The following is a 13,882-nucleotide window of genomic DNA, read 5'->3' on the forward strand; positions in this document are numbered from 1 at the left end:
CCTCAAACCCCCACATCCAGCCCCAGGGTGATCAGGGAGGGGTGTGATGGTGAAGAGGGTGTGGGGAAGGCGCCCCTGTGGCCATGGCGGCCACCCCACCTCCTCGTCCTCCTCCCCTGAGCCTCTTGGGAGCCCACCCCACCCGATGCTGCTGAAATCCCAGACGAGAGGCTCTGGTGGCCGAGGTGTGCAGGCACTTCCCTCCCATGCGGAACTCCCTCAGGTTCTGCTGGTCCTTCCAAGGTGGGTGGGGGAGCAGGGAGAGGAATGACGGACAGGAAGACGAGGCCCTCAGAGGCCCAATACACAGGCCAAGTCAAGGACCAGAACAATCATGGGAAGGAGCTGGGCAGCAACGACAGAAGCCACATCTCCCAGCCCCCACTTCCCGCTCCATGTGGCCACAGGGGCCCTTACCTGCCCCACCCCCTGCAGCCCCCACCCACTCACCCTCTCACCGAGCCAGGACAGGCCGTGGCTGGTGCAGAAACCTTGCTGCCCACAGATGTCTGGCCTGGGGTGGCATAAGCTGCTCGGGAAGGAGGCAGCTGATGCCTGAGTGAAGGGTTTGGGCCTCTGAGGGTTTGACCGCGGAAAGAGTCAGAAACTGGAGGCTGGCGGCTCAGGGAAGGGGTCCATGCTCTTGAGGAGAAAGGTCCTGAGATTGGCTGGGACCGTATACAGCAGCCTGAGTCGCACTCACGAGCCCCTTCTGTGCCTGGACCTCGCAACAAAGCCCTGGCATAAATCTCCTGGAGAACAGCAGGGCGGCAGACCATGCCCAGGTCACAAAGCAGGGCAGCCCACCCTGCTTGACTACGGTGCCACCTGGCTCAGCCCACCACGTGCCTGGAGAGGCCTGCAGAGCAGCGGCCCAGCTGGGAAGAGGCCTCGCCACTCAGCTGGAGATCCTGGAGGGGCTGGCACTGGCTGCCTCTGACTGCCCAAGCCTGCGTGGGTGCTTGACTCAGATTCCAGGCCCAGAAGCTGGCCTTTGCCCTCCCTCTGGGCTGTTCTCAGGGCGCAGGGGAGGGTCCATGAGGGATTCCAGGGATAAAAATGCTTTACTGCGCTAACCCCACACAGGGCCCAGGGCCAGGCCTGTCCACAGCTCCCGTCGGGACCTGGTTCCAGCTGGAAGTGCCGTGCCTCCTGTGGAATGTGCGGTATCCATGCTCATGTACTGCGTGGGGAGGGCCTCCCCAGGCAGCAGGCAGTCAGCCTGAAGATAGGTGGGGTGAAGTGAGGTCCCCACCTGCCCAGGTTTAGGGTCCACAGAGGTCCACACAGTCCTTCCCGCTGCGGAACACGTCATAGATGCTGGTGGGAGGGAACATGGCGACAGCACCAAGCAGAGAACCCACCTGGATGGCCACGCCGGCTGCCAGCAATGCCGGCTGGCCTCCCCCGTGCAGCAGGGAGCTGGCTGCCACCTTCACGTACGAGAACAGCCCCAGACACAGCACCCACGACAGCACCTGGGGGCAGACGCAGCAGCAGGCTGAGCGTGCAATGCCCCCGGATCCGTGGCAAACCCGCCCTGCCACCCGGTTTGCTTCGGTGTCCCCAGTGTACTTACCACAAGGACTGTCCCTGCAGAAGTGCCCACCAGTGGCGGGCAGGGGCTCAGGACTGCCAGCGCCATCAGGTAGGCCCCGAAGAGCACACCCAGTAGAGAGAGACCGCCCAGCCCTGCCAGAGACCTGCCAGAGGGAAGCAGAAACTCAGGGCTGGCTGTCCCAGGACTGGGTCCCCATCCCTAAGTTCCAGCCCCAGTGGCTTAAGGCCTCTTGTGTACCTGCACAGCACGCCCATGGCCAGGAAGCAGGCGATGGGGTTGGCGGCACTGCCCAGAACCACGGCCAGGTGGTAGGCCAGGCGCCCGTAGGGCAGGCAGGAGAAGCTCTGCACAGCAGGAAGCACACCGTTGGTCAGAGCGTTGGTGGCCGCCAGAAGGCCCAGCAGGTAGGCACTGCGGGCCGACAGCAGCCGGTGGGTCTCAGGGCCTGGGCCAGGGGCAGTGTCTGCCACCTGGAAAGGGGACTCCTGCAGCGGTGAGGCCTCCTCCTCTTCCTCCTCCACTCCTGGGGCTCCCATCCGCAGGCCAGGCCCTGGCTCCGGCCCCGCTGTGGGCATAGGTGGTGGTAACGGCAACAGCAGCAGAAGACCCTGAAAAGCTGCAGCCGAAGTGACCAGAAGGGCAGCTAGTGTCCAGAAGAAGGTGCTGGCGGGAAAATGCTCTGGGAAGTTGTGGGGAGGCCCGGGGGTGCCATTGGTGGGGGCCGGTGGGCACTCAAGGCGGCCCACGCCCTGTGCTAGGGCCAGCACGCAGGGCAGCAGAGCACTCAGGCCCTGGCCCAGGAAGAAGGACCGCAGGAAGGGAGGCGGCAGGTGGCTCAGGAAGGGCAGGAACGTGACATTGGAGGCACAGCAGGCTAGCGCCAGCACCAAGGCTAGCGTCAGGAAGGCCACGGAGTGGTGCTGCCCCGCCACAGGGGCCACCTGTTGCCACAGTGGGGCTAGCAGTGCTGTGCCCACCACACTCAACACCTGCACCACCTGGATGGGTGCCCGCTCGCCCTTGCCCGGGGCCAGCCGTCTCCACAGTGTCACCACCGGCAGACCCAGGTTCCCCAGCGCCACCAGCACAGAGAGGTATGAGGGGAGGCTCCAACCTGCAGGGAAGGGAGGAGGCCACATGAGAGGCTGAGGGACAAAGCCCTGTGGCCCCCAGTCTGGGGCAGACTTGGCCCGAGTTCGCCTGCGCACCCTCACTCACCCTCGGGGAGGTCTTTCACCACCACTGGCAGCTCCACCCAGATCCCGTTAACGGCAGCCCAGGAGCCCACTCCGAAGAGGGCTACCAACAGGTGGGTCAGCACCAGACGGCCCAGCGGGGGCGCTGCCATTCAGCCCAGGCCAGGCTCTCCAGGGCGGGGCGGACGGAGGCTCCTTTTCCCCACTGAGGTCCAAAGAAGGTGCTATCACCCTTCTGGAAACTGAAGACCTTTTCTAGCTGGAAGGAAACAGACGCACATGCAGGATCACAAGGAAGAGACACAGGAGTCAGGAGAAGGCCAGAGCCCAGACCGCGGAAGGTGGAGGGCGCGTGGGGGACGGGCACGGGGAAGAGGAGGAGCCGAAGTATACAACGTAGTACCCGTCTGCGGCGTCAGGGCCGCGACACAGCAAGGCGGAGAGGCACGAAGCTGGGCACGCGCTGCCTCGGCGGGCCCCGAGGAAGGATGATAAAGAGGAAGCTGACTTCGGGTCTGAACTGCCGACACTGCCGACAGCCTCACCCCCAAAACAGACACGGGACGCGGACTCCGTCACAGGGGCACCTCTCTGGCGCCACGCATACCGCTGCGTTTTCTGCGCCCACCTGGGCGTCCGGAGCTTCGCGGATACCCAGTCATGGGCCTCTGGGGGGGTGTGGCTGAGGCGAGCACCGCCCCCGTTGCATCAGGTGGGCGGGGACGAGCAGCCCCGGGAGCTGGGGACCCCGCGCTTCCCGGCGCAGCGTCCGAGGGCTCCCCGACCCGGCGGCCGGCGGGCCCGCCACGCGGTGCGGGCGCCGCCTCCGGCCCAGAGTCGTGGCTCCAGCCCAGAGCCGGTGGGGCCGCAGTATGCGGCTGAACACAGAGAAGAGACTCTGTCTCACTGGCGGGGACACGGAGACTCCTAGGGCCGGCCGGCCCGCCCACCGCACCGCCCACTTCCGGAAGTCGCGCCCGGAAGCCGGTGCTGAGTCTGCTGGGAACGGGCCAGCTCCGCCCTCCAGCCCCGCCCCTTCCGCTCCACTGGGTCTGGCGGTAGAGCGCGGCGGGTGGTTATGGCGCCCGGTGCGGCCCCGCGGGCCCGGCGCCGAATCCGGGGCGCGCCGCCGGCTGGGGCGCGGGACCGCGCGGCCGAGGACTGGTGGTGGGATCGGCTGGCGCCGAGCGGCTCCGGGTACCACCTGCTGCAGTCAGACAGCATGCTGCTGGTGCTGCCCGGCTCGGGGCCCGCCCGCGCCCGCGCTCCCAGGCGCGCCGCCCGCCGCGCTCAGCGGCTGCGGCCCCCCGAGTCCCGCGCCCCGGCGGCCAAGGCCAGGCCCAGATCCGCGCCCGCACCCGCGCCGCCTCAGGCTCCGGACCCCGGCTGGGGCGACCGCATCCCTTTGGAGATACTGCTGCAGATTTTCGGGTTGCTGGTGGCGGCCGATGGGCCCATGCCCTTCCTCGGCAGGTACCCCGGGTCCATCGAGCTCAGCGGCCTGGCACTGGCGGACCTTCTGCGACCGAGCGGGTGGCAGAGGCGGGGGCGTCTGAACGTGAGCGCGTACACAGCGTGCCGGAGAGCGGCCGCAGTCTCTCCGGGGGTCCATTTGGAGCCCCAGGCGCCTGACTTGGAGCTGAAATGTCCTCAGCGTCCAAAGAGTTGCGGCATCAGGTGAAGTGGCATCGATCACAAGAGGCCAGGACCTTCAACCGAGATTTTCTTTCAGGGCTGCACGCGTGTGCCGTCTCTGGCACGAGGCTGCCTCCCAGCCTGTTCTTTGGCACACCATCACCCTGTCGCCGCCACTGGCTGGCCGCCCCACCAAAGCTGGGGCCAAGGCTGAGAAGAAGCTCCTTGCTTCCCTGGAGTGGTTTATACCCAATCGGTGAGGTGTCCCCTCATTTTCTTGTCTCCCTACTGCTTCTATGTTGTGTGGAAGTCCCAGGCCCCTTCCTGCAGCAAGGTGGTGGGTAGAGAGGACCCAGAAGAAGAGGCAGCGTGGGAACACTGCGCAGTATTGCCTCTGCTGTCCCGCCAGGTTCTCGCAGCTCCAGAGGCTGACCCTCATCCACTGGAAGTCCCAGGTCCACCCTGTGTTGAAGGTAAGTACTGGAAACTTCCCTGCACATCAGCTATAACACTCTGGGGTTGCCCATTATTTCCAGGGAGTGGGTCAGCACCATGGGGCCCAGTACTATCCAGTGGGGACATCTGCCTGGTTCTCCACCAGGGAGATGTCAGAAGTAGGAGCCCCAGGTGGGCCTGGCATGGGCAGAAAGGAGGTCATAGCTGAGGCAGTAGAATGGCACCAGCCCCTGGTTTCTTTTGTTGTTAAGCATAGGCTGCCCTCCCCCAGTTCTACTGGATCTTTGTCTTCTACAGCTCGTAAGTGAGTCCTGTCCTCGGCTCACCTTCCTCAAGCTTTCCGATTGCCATGGTGTGACTCCAAACACACTGATTATGCTAGCCAGAGCCTGCCCCCAGCTCCACAGCCTGGACATACAGCATTCCATGGTGAGCCCCATGTCCCCAGGGGCCCCGAAGAAGCCCAAGCCAAGGTGACAGATAACCCTGTGCTGGGTCCCCAGGTGGAGTCCACGGCCGTCGTGAGCTTCTTGGAGGAGGTGGGGCCCCGAATGCGCAAGCTGTGGCTGACGTACAACTCCCAGACAACAGCCATTTTGGGCGCACTGCTGGTAGGTTGGTGACAGGCAGGAGCAGAGCAGGTGCTAAACCAGGGACTGCCAGGCCACTGACCCTCTTCAATGTCACCTCTGCAGAGCAGCTGCTGCCCCCAGCTCCAGCTCCTTGAGGTGAGCGCGGGCATCGACCGGAACAACAGTCCCCTCCAGCTGCCTGTGGAAGCCCTGCAAAGAGGTTGCCCCCAGCTGCAGGTACCTGACACCCCACCTCCCCCACCTATCACCCCTCTCCCCATCTGCAGCCTGGGCCTTGCTCCCAGGTGCTGCGGCTGCTGAATCTGATGTGGCTGCCCAAACCTTCTGGGCGAGTGGCAACTCCTGGCCCAGGCTTCCCCAGCCTCGAGGAGCTCTGCCTCGCTGGCTCCACCTGCAACTTTGTGAGCAATGAGGCCTTGGAACGCCTGCTCCACGGCTCCCCGAGTCTGCGCCTCCTGGATCTTCGAGGCTGTGCCCGAATCACCCCTGCTGGCCTGCATGATCTGCCATGTCAGGGTCAGCTCCCCCTGGGTGGTGGCAGGGCAGGTGTGATGTGGGGACCCTTGCCCACCCCACAGCTCATCCCCACTCTTCTCATCTCCAGAGCTGGAGCAGCTTTATCTGGGCCTATACGGCATGTCAGACCGGCTGACTCTAGCTAAGGAGGGCAGCCCCCTGCTGACCCAGAAGTGGTCCCACACTCTGCGGGACCTGGACTTGAATGGCCAGGGCTTCAGCGAGAAGGACCTGGAGCAGGCCCTAGCTGCCTTCTCAGGCGCCCCTGGGGGTTCACACCCAGCCCTGTGCTCCCTCAGCCTCAGGGGCACGCGGGTCACACCAAGCACTGTCAGGTCAGCACCCCCTCCCCTGGTCCCTCAGAGCCAGTATGGCACGCTCCCCATCCTGCCTGCCTTGCCAGTTTCAGGGGTCCAAAAGGGGAGCGCATACTGGCCAAGCCTCTGTTTGGGGTCAGCCTTGGGGTTACCAAGGGGACTGCGATTTGGCCTTGGTGCCTTGGATGGCAGAGCCAACTCTGTGGCACATGAGCAGAGAGGGCTCCCTAGCCTGGCCCAACCCTGCTGGGGCCTGGGTCTCGCAGGTGCCGGTGACTCAACTCCCCATGGCCTACCCTGCCCCCACAGCTCTGTGATCAGCAGCTGCCCGAGCCTGCAGTACCTCAACCTGGAGTCCTGCCGCTGCCTTCCCCGGGGCCTGAAGCGGGCCTACCGGGGCCCAGAGGAAGTCGGATGGTGCCTGGGGCAGCTGCTCACCAGCCCCCCCTCCCCCAGCTAGATAGCCTGGCCCTGTACCCTCTCCCAGTTTTGGATGTTGGAACGTTTTGCTACAATAAACATTTTCAAAAATATTTCATTTATTTATTTTTAGAAAGAGGGAGAGGGGGGAGAGAAACACAGATGTGAGAGAGATACATTAATTGGTTGCTTCTTGCAACCCAGGCATGTGTCCTGACAGGAATCGAACCAACGACCTTTTGGTTCACAGGCCAGCACTCAGTTCATTGAGGCACACCAGCCAGGGCTACATTAAACATTTTAAGAACTCTGTGTGGTTCTTGGGGTTGGAGTGAGGGGACAGGGCTTGTACCTGAGAGAACCACTGGGAGCTGGTCTGGGGCCTGGGTTTTTTTTGGGGGGTGGTCCCCAAGGCTCACTGCTGGGCTGGAACCCTGGATTAAGTGCACATGTGTCCGCACTCAGGGATACCTCAGTGAGCTGTCCATGTTTGTACATGAAGCTCTGGCCTGGGTAGATATGGCAAGAGAGGGGAAGGCCCTGCTCAGCCACAGGCTTTTGTGAGGTGTGCCTGCCTATAGATTTCTGTACATCTTAGGTCTGGGGTGCCCTGCCACCCCATCCTTCAGTTAAGGATTTGAACCAGGCTGTACAGGGGCCTCCCGTGGTGAGGGGGACCAGCAGGAAAGTGAATGCCCACTGCAGTGACCTGGCCAGGGGACCCTCCTGAGGAGGGGTGATCAACAGTGTGGACCCTTCTAGAACACACTACCTCAAGCTTCTAGAACCCGAGCTGCCTCCCAGCCTGGACCGCCACCTGGTGTCGCTCAGCTCCCCTGCCTGTCGCCTGAGAGCTGCAGCTCCCTCCTGAACCGCAGCCCTGGAAACTTTCTTCCAGGTACGAGCACAACTGTGGGCAGTGGGTGACAGCGTTTGAGCCGTCCAGCTGACCGCCTGCCTGTGCCTGACCCAGACCCAGGTCCCCAAGGGCTGGCTCAGCCGCCTTCGCATAACTTCCCCCGGCAACTGCTTCCAGCTCTGGAACCTAGGACTCTTTTGCACCGAGCGCCACCTGGCCAAGCGCCTCAAGAGCAACAGCTTTTACCCGTTCACGCAGCAGCAGCCGGACGGTGCGCGTGAGCCCTGAGCCAGATGCGGGCTGGGGTGGCATGGGGGAGGGGCCCGGGACCGGGTCAGCCAGTGCCAGGTGTCAGTGAGGGAACCGCAGACAGTACAGGACACTGGCCAGCACCGAGCCCAGATGCTGCCGGTCCTGCCAAGAGCAGGGGCTGACTGTCCTCATGGGCCCTCCATAGTCTTCGTGCTGGAGTACTACCTGGACACTCTGTGGAAGGGGACGCTGCTCTTTGTCATCTGCTTCTTCCTGGTCAGCTTCGTCTCCCCAGTGAGCCAGGTCTGAGCTCCAGGGCCCGCCTCCCCCCACCCTCCCCGTCGCCCCCCCACCCCGCCTCCCTGCCTCCCCCAGGGGCCAGAACCGCAGCGGAGAAGTTCTCTGTGCTGCGCCATGCCCGCAGGTGCAGAAGCAGGAGACGTGGGTCTTCCCCGCATATGGTGTGGTCGTGGGCCTGTGGATCATGATCTCATCCCTGCCACGGCGCCGTCTGGTGCTGAACCACACGCTCGGCCTGTACCACTTCTCCATCCGGGACCACACCGTGATTCAGGGGCCCATGCACCTGGTCTACGTGCGCCTGGCACTCAGCTCTGACGGTGACTCACTGGGCGGGCAGGGAGAGTGTGTGCAGGGGAAGGGGGTGGGCAAGTTGGAGCTGCCCAGTCCCCTGGGATTCCTCCCCACCCAGCCCCGGGCTGAGCTGCCTTCCCTTTGCTAGCTTATGGAAGGTGTTTCTTCCAACTGGTTCTGTGCGGCCACAAGCTGGAGCCGCTGGTGCTGGTGCAGCTGTCTGAGCGCTACGAGGTGGGTCCGGCTCCAGCCTGTCCTGGGCCCAGACAGCCCCTCTCCCTCTTTCTCGGCTTCATGTGACATTGACAACTGCTTAGGTCTTAGGATGGGGCCATTTCACAGGCAGTCCTTGCCCAGCCTTTACGCTAGAGCTGGCAGTGGAGTGGGCGCTGCTGGGGATGACCAGCAAGACTGGCCATGCGGTCTGGCGAGGGAAGGGAATGCCTTGGGAGGAGTGGCAGCAGCAGAGCCTCTCCTGTCCCAGCTAGAGCTGACCGCCAAATGCTCCCCCAGCAAATGGAATTCCTGGGCCGCCACATCGCCCGGAAGCTCAACATTAACTATTTTGACTGCCTGGCGATGTCCTACCGGCATGTGGTGCGCCACTGGCCGCTGAGGAACACCTTCAGCCCGGACATCATGCAGCACAAGACCACAGCCTGCGACAAGAGCTGTCAATCAGACCTGACTCTGGACGTGTGACGCAGCGGCTGGCACTGCACACTCTCTTCCCCTCCAATTTGTCTTGCACCCCCACCCCACCACTGGCCTCCTCTCAGTAAAGCCGCTGCTTAGTTCCAGTGGTGGTCCTCTCCACAGGGGCGGGGGTGGATCCCCCAGGGTCTCCTAGCACCCACTTCCCAGGGCCTCAAGACTGCCGTCAGGGAGCAAGCCCCAGGTCTGGGTTGAACGACGGGGACAGCGGTGGGAGCAAGGCTGAGGAGCACTCAGGACTCTGGGAGGTGGGACCCATCATCAGACAGGTGTGGGACTCACTGTCCCTCTTGGGCAGCTGCACTGAACTGGTCCTACCTGGCCTCCAGAGCTGACCATGAGCAGAATCCTGGAGTCAGAATCTGATTGGTCCAGTCTGGGTCAGGGGCTTGTTCCTGGTCCAGTCAGCACCGGGCTGGGGCACAGCCACAGGTCCAAGCCCTGTGTCTAGAGGTGTGTCCTGGACTAGACAGTCCCAAGGTTCCTGCTGCAGAGCCGTAGGCCAGGGCTCAGTGCTGGCTGTGGGGAGACCTCGTGTCTGCTGGAATCCAGGCTGCGTTCCCTTACCCAGTGGGTGTACCTGCCTCCTGGGTGCTGGGAGCTGCTGTGGAGCAGAGAGGGCAGTGAGGCATGGGGCCAGGAGGCTTGCCTACCACTGCCCACCTGGGTTTCCTGATCCCATGCTCCCTCGTGGCCATGCTAGTGACTGAGGTGCATTGTGTCAGCTGAGTGTCCCTGGAACCAGGACCAGCTGCATCATTTGCAGGCCCCATGCAAAGTGGAAATACGGAGCCCCATGTTTCTTTTTAACATGATTTATTGATTATGCTGTTACAGTTGCCCCACTTTCTTTTCCCTTTGTGACCCCCCTCCCTCCAGTTGTCCCCCCCCCTTAGTCCATGCCCATTGGTTGTGCACAGAGTTCTTCTCAACCTCTTCCTGTCTCCTCCACTCCCTCCTACTGTGCTTCTTAATTCCTGCATCATCTCCCTCCCCTCCCCCTTCTCCCTCCCCGCTGACCTCCCCCTAATATGTTCCCCATATCTATAATTGTTTTCCCACTCTTGTTGCCTACTTAGTTTGCCTTTGTTTCAGTTCCCTAGCTTCTGTTGTTGGTTGTTGTGATACAGTTTTCATTTTAATGTTCATAGTTTTGATCTCCTTCTCCTAAACAAGTCCCTTTAACATTTCATATAACAGTGGTTTGGATCTGATGAACTCCTTCAGGTTTACTTTGTCCTGGAAGCACTTTCTCTGCCTTTCTACTCTGAATGACAGCTTTGCTGGATAGAGTATTCGTGGTTGTAGGTTTTTGCTTTTCATTATTTTGAATATTTCTTGCCAGTGCCTTCCTGCCTGCAGAGTTTCTTTTGAGAAATCAGCTGAGAGTCTTATTGGGACCCCTTTGTACATAATTATTTTCTTCTCTTTTCCTGCTTTTAAGATTCTCTCCTTATCCTTAATTTTTGACATTTTAATTATAATGTGTGTTGGTGTGGTTCTCTCTGGGTCCAGTTGTTGTTTTGTTTTTTTTTTTTGGACCTCTCTGTGCTTCCTGGATCTGTAAGTCTATTTCCTTCTCCAAGTTAGGGAAGTTCTGCTTCATTATTTTTTCACATAATTTTTCAATGTCTTGTTCTTCTTCCTCATCTTCTGGCAACCCTATGATTTGGATGTTGGCCCCCTTATAGCTGTCCCATAGGTTTCTGAGCCTCTCCTCATTTTTCTCACTTCTCATATCCTCTTTCTGCACTGGTTGACTGTTCGTTCCTTCCCTATGTTCCGATTTATTGATTTGATCTCTGGTTTTCTTTCCCTCACCACTAGTTTCATATGTGTTTTTGTTCATTTCAGCAGGACTAGCCTTCATTCCTTCCCCGTCTTGTTTAAGATCTGCCGTCCAGTCTGTAAGCATTTTTTATAACCAAAGCTCCTATCTGCTGCTTCATTAAATTAGATATTCGCTGTCTGGTCAGCTGTGTCACCAGGATCTCTATCATGATCTATGCCATCCTGACAGTTTTGTGTTTACCTTTGCTTCCTGGGTGGGGTTGTCACACCTACACTATAGGGGGCTGAGGCCCATGCCCTTATCACAACCGGGCAATCCTTCACACCACGCAGTGGCATTTTCTGTGGGGGTGGGGGTCCAAGATGGATTCCTGCCATTCACTCTCCACTGAGAGACTGGGAGTCTCCTCCTCTGTCCCCACCCTCTCGGGGCCTCACAGTCCAAAGCAATGGGGGTCTGCCTTCCCCAGCGTTGGAATCGCAAGCTGACGGGTCTGGTCTGCGGCCAGGGGTGCTCCCCAGGCGCTTCTTGCCTCCCCCTAAATACAGGTGTCTGCTTACCGCTGTCCCATCGCCGTTGCTGCTGCTGCTGCCACCAGCACAGCCTGACCTCTCTGCCCCGGCCTTGCCCCTCCTACCCATCTGGACGAGCACCACTTCTTTATAACTTCATACGTTGGACTTCCATTTATTTTCTGGAACTTCTGATTATTTCTGGTTTAGCGGTAGTTGTGTTCCTTCTTAGTTGTGGAGGGAGACAGAGTGTGTCAGTCTAGGGCTCCATCTTGGCCAGAAGTCTCCTGTGTGTGTTTGCCTCTGTGTCTTGGGTAGAGCTGTTGCTCCTGTTATGTGGTAAGGGAAGAATTTCTTTTGTTTTTTTTTTTAAGTTGTTAAGAATTTCCATGAGGTGACACAAGAGCATCCAGCCACAAGCAGGCCCTTCTGAGCGTAGGGCTCTGTGCAGCCGCCAGGTCAGCTGCCCCTTGAGCTGGCCCTGCCCAGAGCCATGGCTCAGAGTGGATCACTGGGGGACTTCCAGTCCCGAAGCTGTCACACACCACACCCCTGCCTATCTCTGGGAAATCCCAGGGAGCACAAGTGTAGGACTCCCGCCCCTCAGAAGGTAAGGCCCAAGTTGTCCCAAGAGTGGCAGTGCCCAGCTTTTACCAAGGGGACGGGCTCAAGAGGGTGGGCAGAGCCTGGCCCTGAAGACGTCAGGAAAATGTGGTGGGGGAGGTGAGGAGCATGGGGTGTGGCCCATGGGGCTAGGCTGGCTGGGTGGTGCCTTGTGGCTGAGTCAGACCCTCAGTGCCCAGGCTGCCCGTCAGCTTGGACAGCGTTAGAAGGGCATGCCAGCTCATCCCACTCTGGGGGGCTGCTCAGAGGGGTCTGCAGGGCTTCAGGTTGGGAACTCTGTTTCATCCAGGCCCTCCTGGAGGTGCTGACTGATCTCCGGGGGCACAGGCTGAAGAGCTGACCTCCATACTGCTGGGGGGGGGTCCCTCCAGTAAGGGGTGAGACCCGGCTTTCTTGAGGATGCAAGGAGCTGGGGGTCCCGTGGAGCCCTGGGCGGAGGGTGAGGCAGGACTGAGCGGGAGGTGCTGGCAAAGCTGCAAGGGGCCCGACTGGTCTGAAAGGCAAGCAGAGGCAGGCAGCAGGCGGCCACGCGTGGCAGCGGGAAACCACTGAGCTTCGAGCAGAGGTGTGCTCAGACCCCGGCTGCAGGGCGGGCGTGCAGCTGGGGCTCGGAAGCGGGCAGAGGGGAACGGTGAGGCTCAGGGGCAGGTCTGCGCTGTGGTTTGAGGCCACAGCAGGCAGGAGTTGCCGGCAGGCTGGATGCAGGTGGAAAGGAGAGGAATTCAGTGTGAGTCCAGGTTTCCGCTGGGGCACCGGGGCTGGGGTCACGGGTAGGAGAGACTGCGGAGCAGAACCAGGAGTCCTGAGTGAGGGGAGGTTCAGCACACCAGTTGAAAATCGCTGGAATAGAGGATGGAAAAGGAAAAACAGCCCTTTTACAGAAGAAACACCTGGCAGACGCCACCTCAACAGCAACGGAGGGCAGCTTCGCAGGCGGTGACTCCCGTGGACGCACCCTCTGCTGGGATGCAGTGGCCACCTCACCTCTGAGGTCTCCTCTCCAAATCCAGATCCGTGGCTAATCACGAGGCCATCAGACACATCCCAACTGAGCGAGCGCATCTGGCAAGACTGACCAGTAGTACTCTTCTAAACGGCCAAGGTCATGGAAGAGAAGGGAGGCTGAGAAACTCGCAGAGCACGAGGCTAAGGAACCAGGCCGCCTGCGAACCTCTGGTCCTAACGTCCTTCCAGCGCCCCCTGCTGCCCGCTGTGCTGTCTAGTTATACATTTATTCCTGCATTTGTTATGAATCGCACATTGTTACTGTTGAGTCAGTTGAGTATCTTTTAAATAACAAGAAACAAAGTCTTTATGTGCACCCACTGTCTTATCATTTCTTTACTTTTCATCTGTGGACACAAAGGTTATCATTGGGTGATTTCCTCAGGATTTCAGCGGGCGATGAGCTTTTTCAGCTTCTGTATGTCTGAGAAGTCCACGTCGCTTGCGTTTTTGAAAGGTATTTTCACTGGGTATAGGATTCTGGGTAAACAGTGCTTTGCTTTCGGTACTTTAAAGCTGCTGCCCCCACCTTTTAGGAAATTATCTATTGATTTTAGAAAGGAAGGGGGAGAGAGAGACACCAATTTGCTGCTCCACTTGTTCATGCATTCATTGGTGGATTCTTGCATGTGCCCTGACCTGACCGGGGATTACACCCAGGACCCTGGTGTATCGGGATGACACGAACCAACTGAGCTACCTGGCCAGGGCCTCTGTCTGGCTCCTTTCAATATTTCCCTTTATCATTGGATTAGGATGTGGCCTGGTGTGATTTTCTTCCTATAATGTGTATTTGGGGATTGTTGACCTTCTTGGATCCATATGTTTATCATTTC

The 13,882-nt window shown here is 60.0% G+C and overlaps 3 protein-coding genes across 7 annotated transcripts; 2 read left to right on the forward strand and 1 right to left on the reverse strand.

Moving 5' to 3' along the window:
- Positions 1–622: 622 nt before the first annotated feature.
- Positions 623–3,297, reverse strand: SLC52A2 (solute carrier family 52 member 2). 3 transcript variants are annotated; one of them, XM_090283197.1, is made up of 6 exons: positions 2,780–3,297; positions 2,032–2,675; positions 1,799–1,905; positions 1,580–1,703; positions 1,365–1,478; positions 623–1,152 (listed from the first exon to the last, which is right to left on the reverse strand). In XM_090283197.1, the coding sequence occupies exons 1-6, from the start codon at positions 2,907–2,909 to the stop codon at positions 817–819; spliced, it is 1,455 nt and encodes a 484-aa protein (XP_090139323.1). In that variant the 5' UTR covers positions 2,910–3,297; the 3' UTR covers positions 623–816. The 3 variants fall into 3 exon arrangements, with proteins under 3 accessions (XP_090139323.1, XP_090139322.1, XP_090139324.1); XM_090283196.1 differs by having other exon boundaries at positions 1,799–2,675; XM_090283198.1 differs by having other exon boundaries at positions 1,084–1,478; positions 1,799–2,675.
- Positions 3,298–3,820: 523 nt separating this feature from the next.
- Positions 3,821–6,807, forward strand: FBXL6 (F-box and leucine rich repeat protein 6). 3 transcript variants are annotated; one of them, XM_090283193.1, is made up of 9 exons: positions 3,821–4,230; positions 4,490–4,648; positions 4,802–4,865; positions 5,146–5,277; positions 5,352–5,459; positions 5,544–5,657; positions 5,708–5,957; positions 6,046–6,292; positions 6,584–6,807. In XM_090283193.1, the coding sequence occupies exons 1-9, from the start codon at positions 3,836–3,838 to the stop codon at positions 6,732–6,734; spliced, it is 1,620 nt and encodes a 539-aa protein (XP_090139319.1). In that variant the 5' UTR covers positions 3,821–3,835; the 3' UTR covers positions 6,735–6,807. The 3 variants fall into 3 exon arrangements, with proteins under 3 accessions (XP_090139319.1, XP_090139320.1, XP_090139321.1); XM_090283194.1 differs by having other exon boundaries at positions 5,726–5,957; XM_090283195.1 differs by having other exon boundaries at positions 6,541–6,593.
- Positions 6,808–7,180: 373 nt separating this feature from the next.
- CATSPERQ (catsper channel auxiliary subunit theta) lies at positions 7,181–9,898 on the forward strand. The gene is made up of 6 exons (XM_090283105.1): positions 7,181–7,207; positions 7,668–7,824; positions 8,011–8,108; positions 8,230–8,425; positions 8,548–8,633; positions 8,913–9,898. The coding sequence occupies exons 1-6, from the start codon at positions 7,181–7,183 to the stop codon at positions 9,099–9,101; spliced, it is 753 nt and encodes a 250-aa protein (XP_090139231.1). The 3' UTR covers positions 9,102–9,898.
- The last annotated feature ends 3,984 nt before the right edge of the window (positions 9,899–13,882 follow it).

The sequence above is a fragment of the Furipterus horrens genome, unplaced genomic scaffold, assembly GCF_987537825.1.
Source record: "Furipterus horrens unplaced genomic scaffold, mFurHor1.1.pri manual_scaffold_7, whole genome shotgun sequence".
Taxonomy (NCBI): domain Eukaryota; kingdom Metazoa; phylum Chordata; class Mammalia; order Chiroptera; family Furipteridae; genus Furipterus; species Furipterus horrens.

Coding starts and splice junctions, on each gene's coding strand:
- FBXL6 (XM_090283193.1), top strand. CDS start 3,836: ATGGCGCCCGGTGCGGCCCCGCGGGCCCGGCGCCGAATCCGGGGCGCG. Junction 4,649..4,801: donor GAGTGGTTTATACCCAATCG/GTGAGGTGTCCC, acceptor CTGTCCCGCCAG/GTTCTCGCAGCTCCAGAGGC. Junction 5,958..6,045: donor GCATGATCTGCCATGTCAGG/GTCAGCTCCCCC, acceptor TCTCATCTCCAG/AGCTGGAGCAGCTTTATCTG.
- CATSPERQ (XM_090283105.1), top strand. CDS start 7,181: ATGTTTGTACATGAAGCTCTGGCCTGG. Junction 7,208..7,667: donor TACATGAAGCTCTGGCCTGG/GTAGATATGGCA, acceptor TGCCTGACCCAG/ACCCAGGTCCCCAAGGGCTG. Junction 8,109..8,229: donor TCGTCTCCCCAGTGAGCCAG/GTCTGAGCTCCA, acceptor CCATGCCCGCAG/GTGCAGAAGCAGGAGACGTG.
- SLC52A2 (XM_090283196.1), bottom strand. CDS start 2,909: ATGGCAGCGCCCCCGCTGGGCCGTCTGGTGCTGACCCACCTGTTGGTA. Junction 2,676..2,779: donor GGTGAAAGACCTCCCCGAGG/GTGAGTGAGGGT, acceptor CCTTCCCTGCAG/GTTGGAGCCTCCCCTCATAC. Junction 1,704..1,798: donor GCCATGGGCGTGCTGTGCAG/GTACACAAGAGG, acceptor TCCCTCTGGCAG/GTCTCTGGCAGGGCTGGGCG.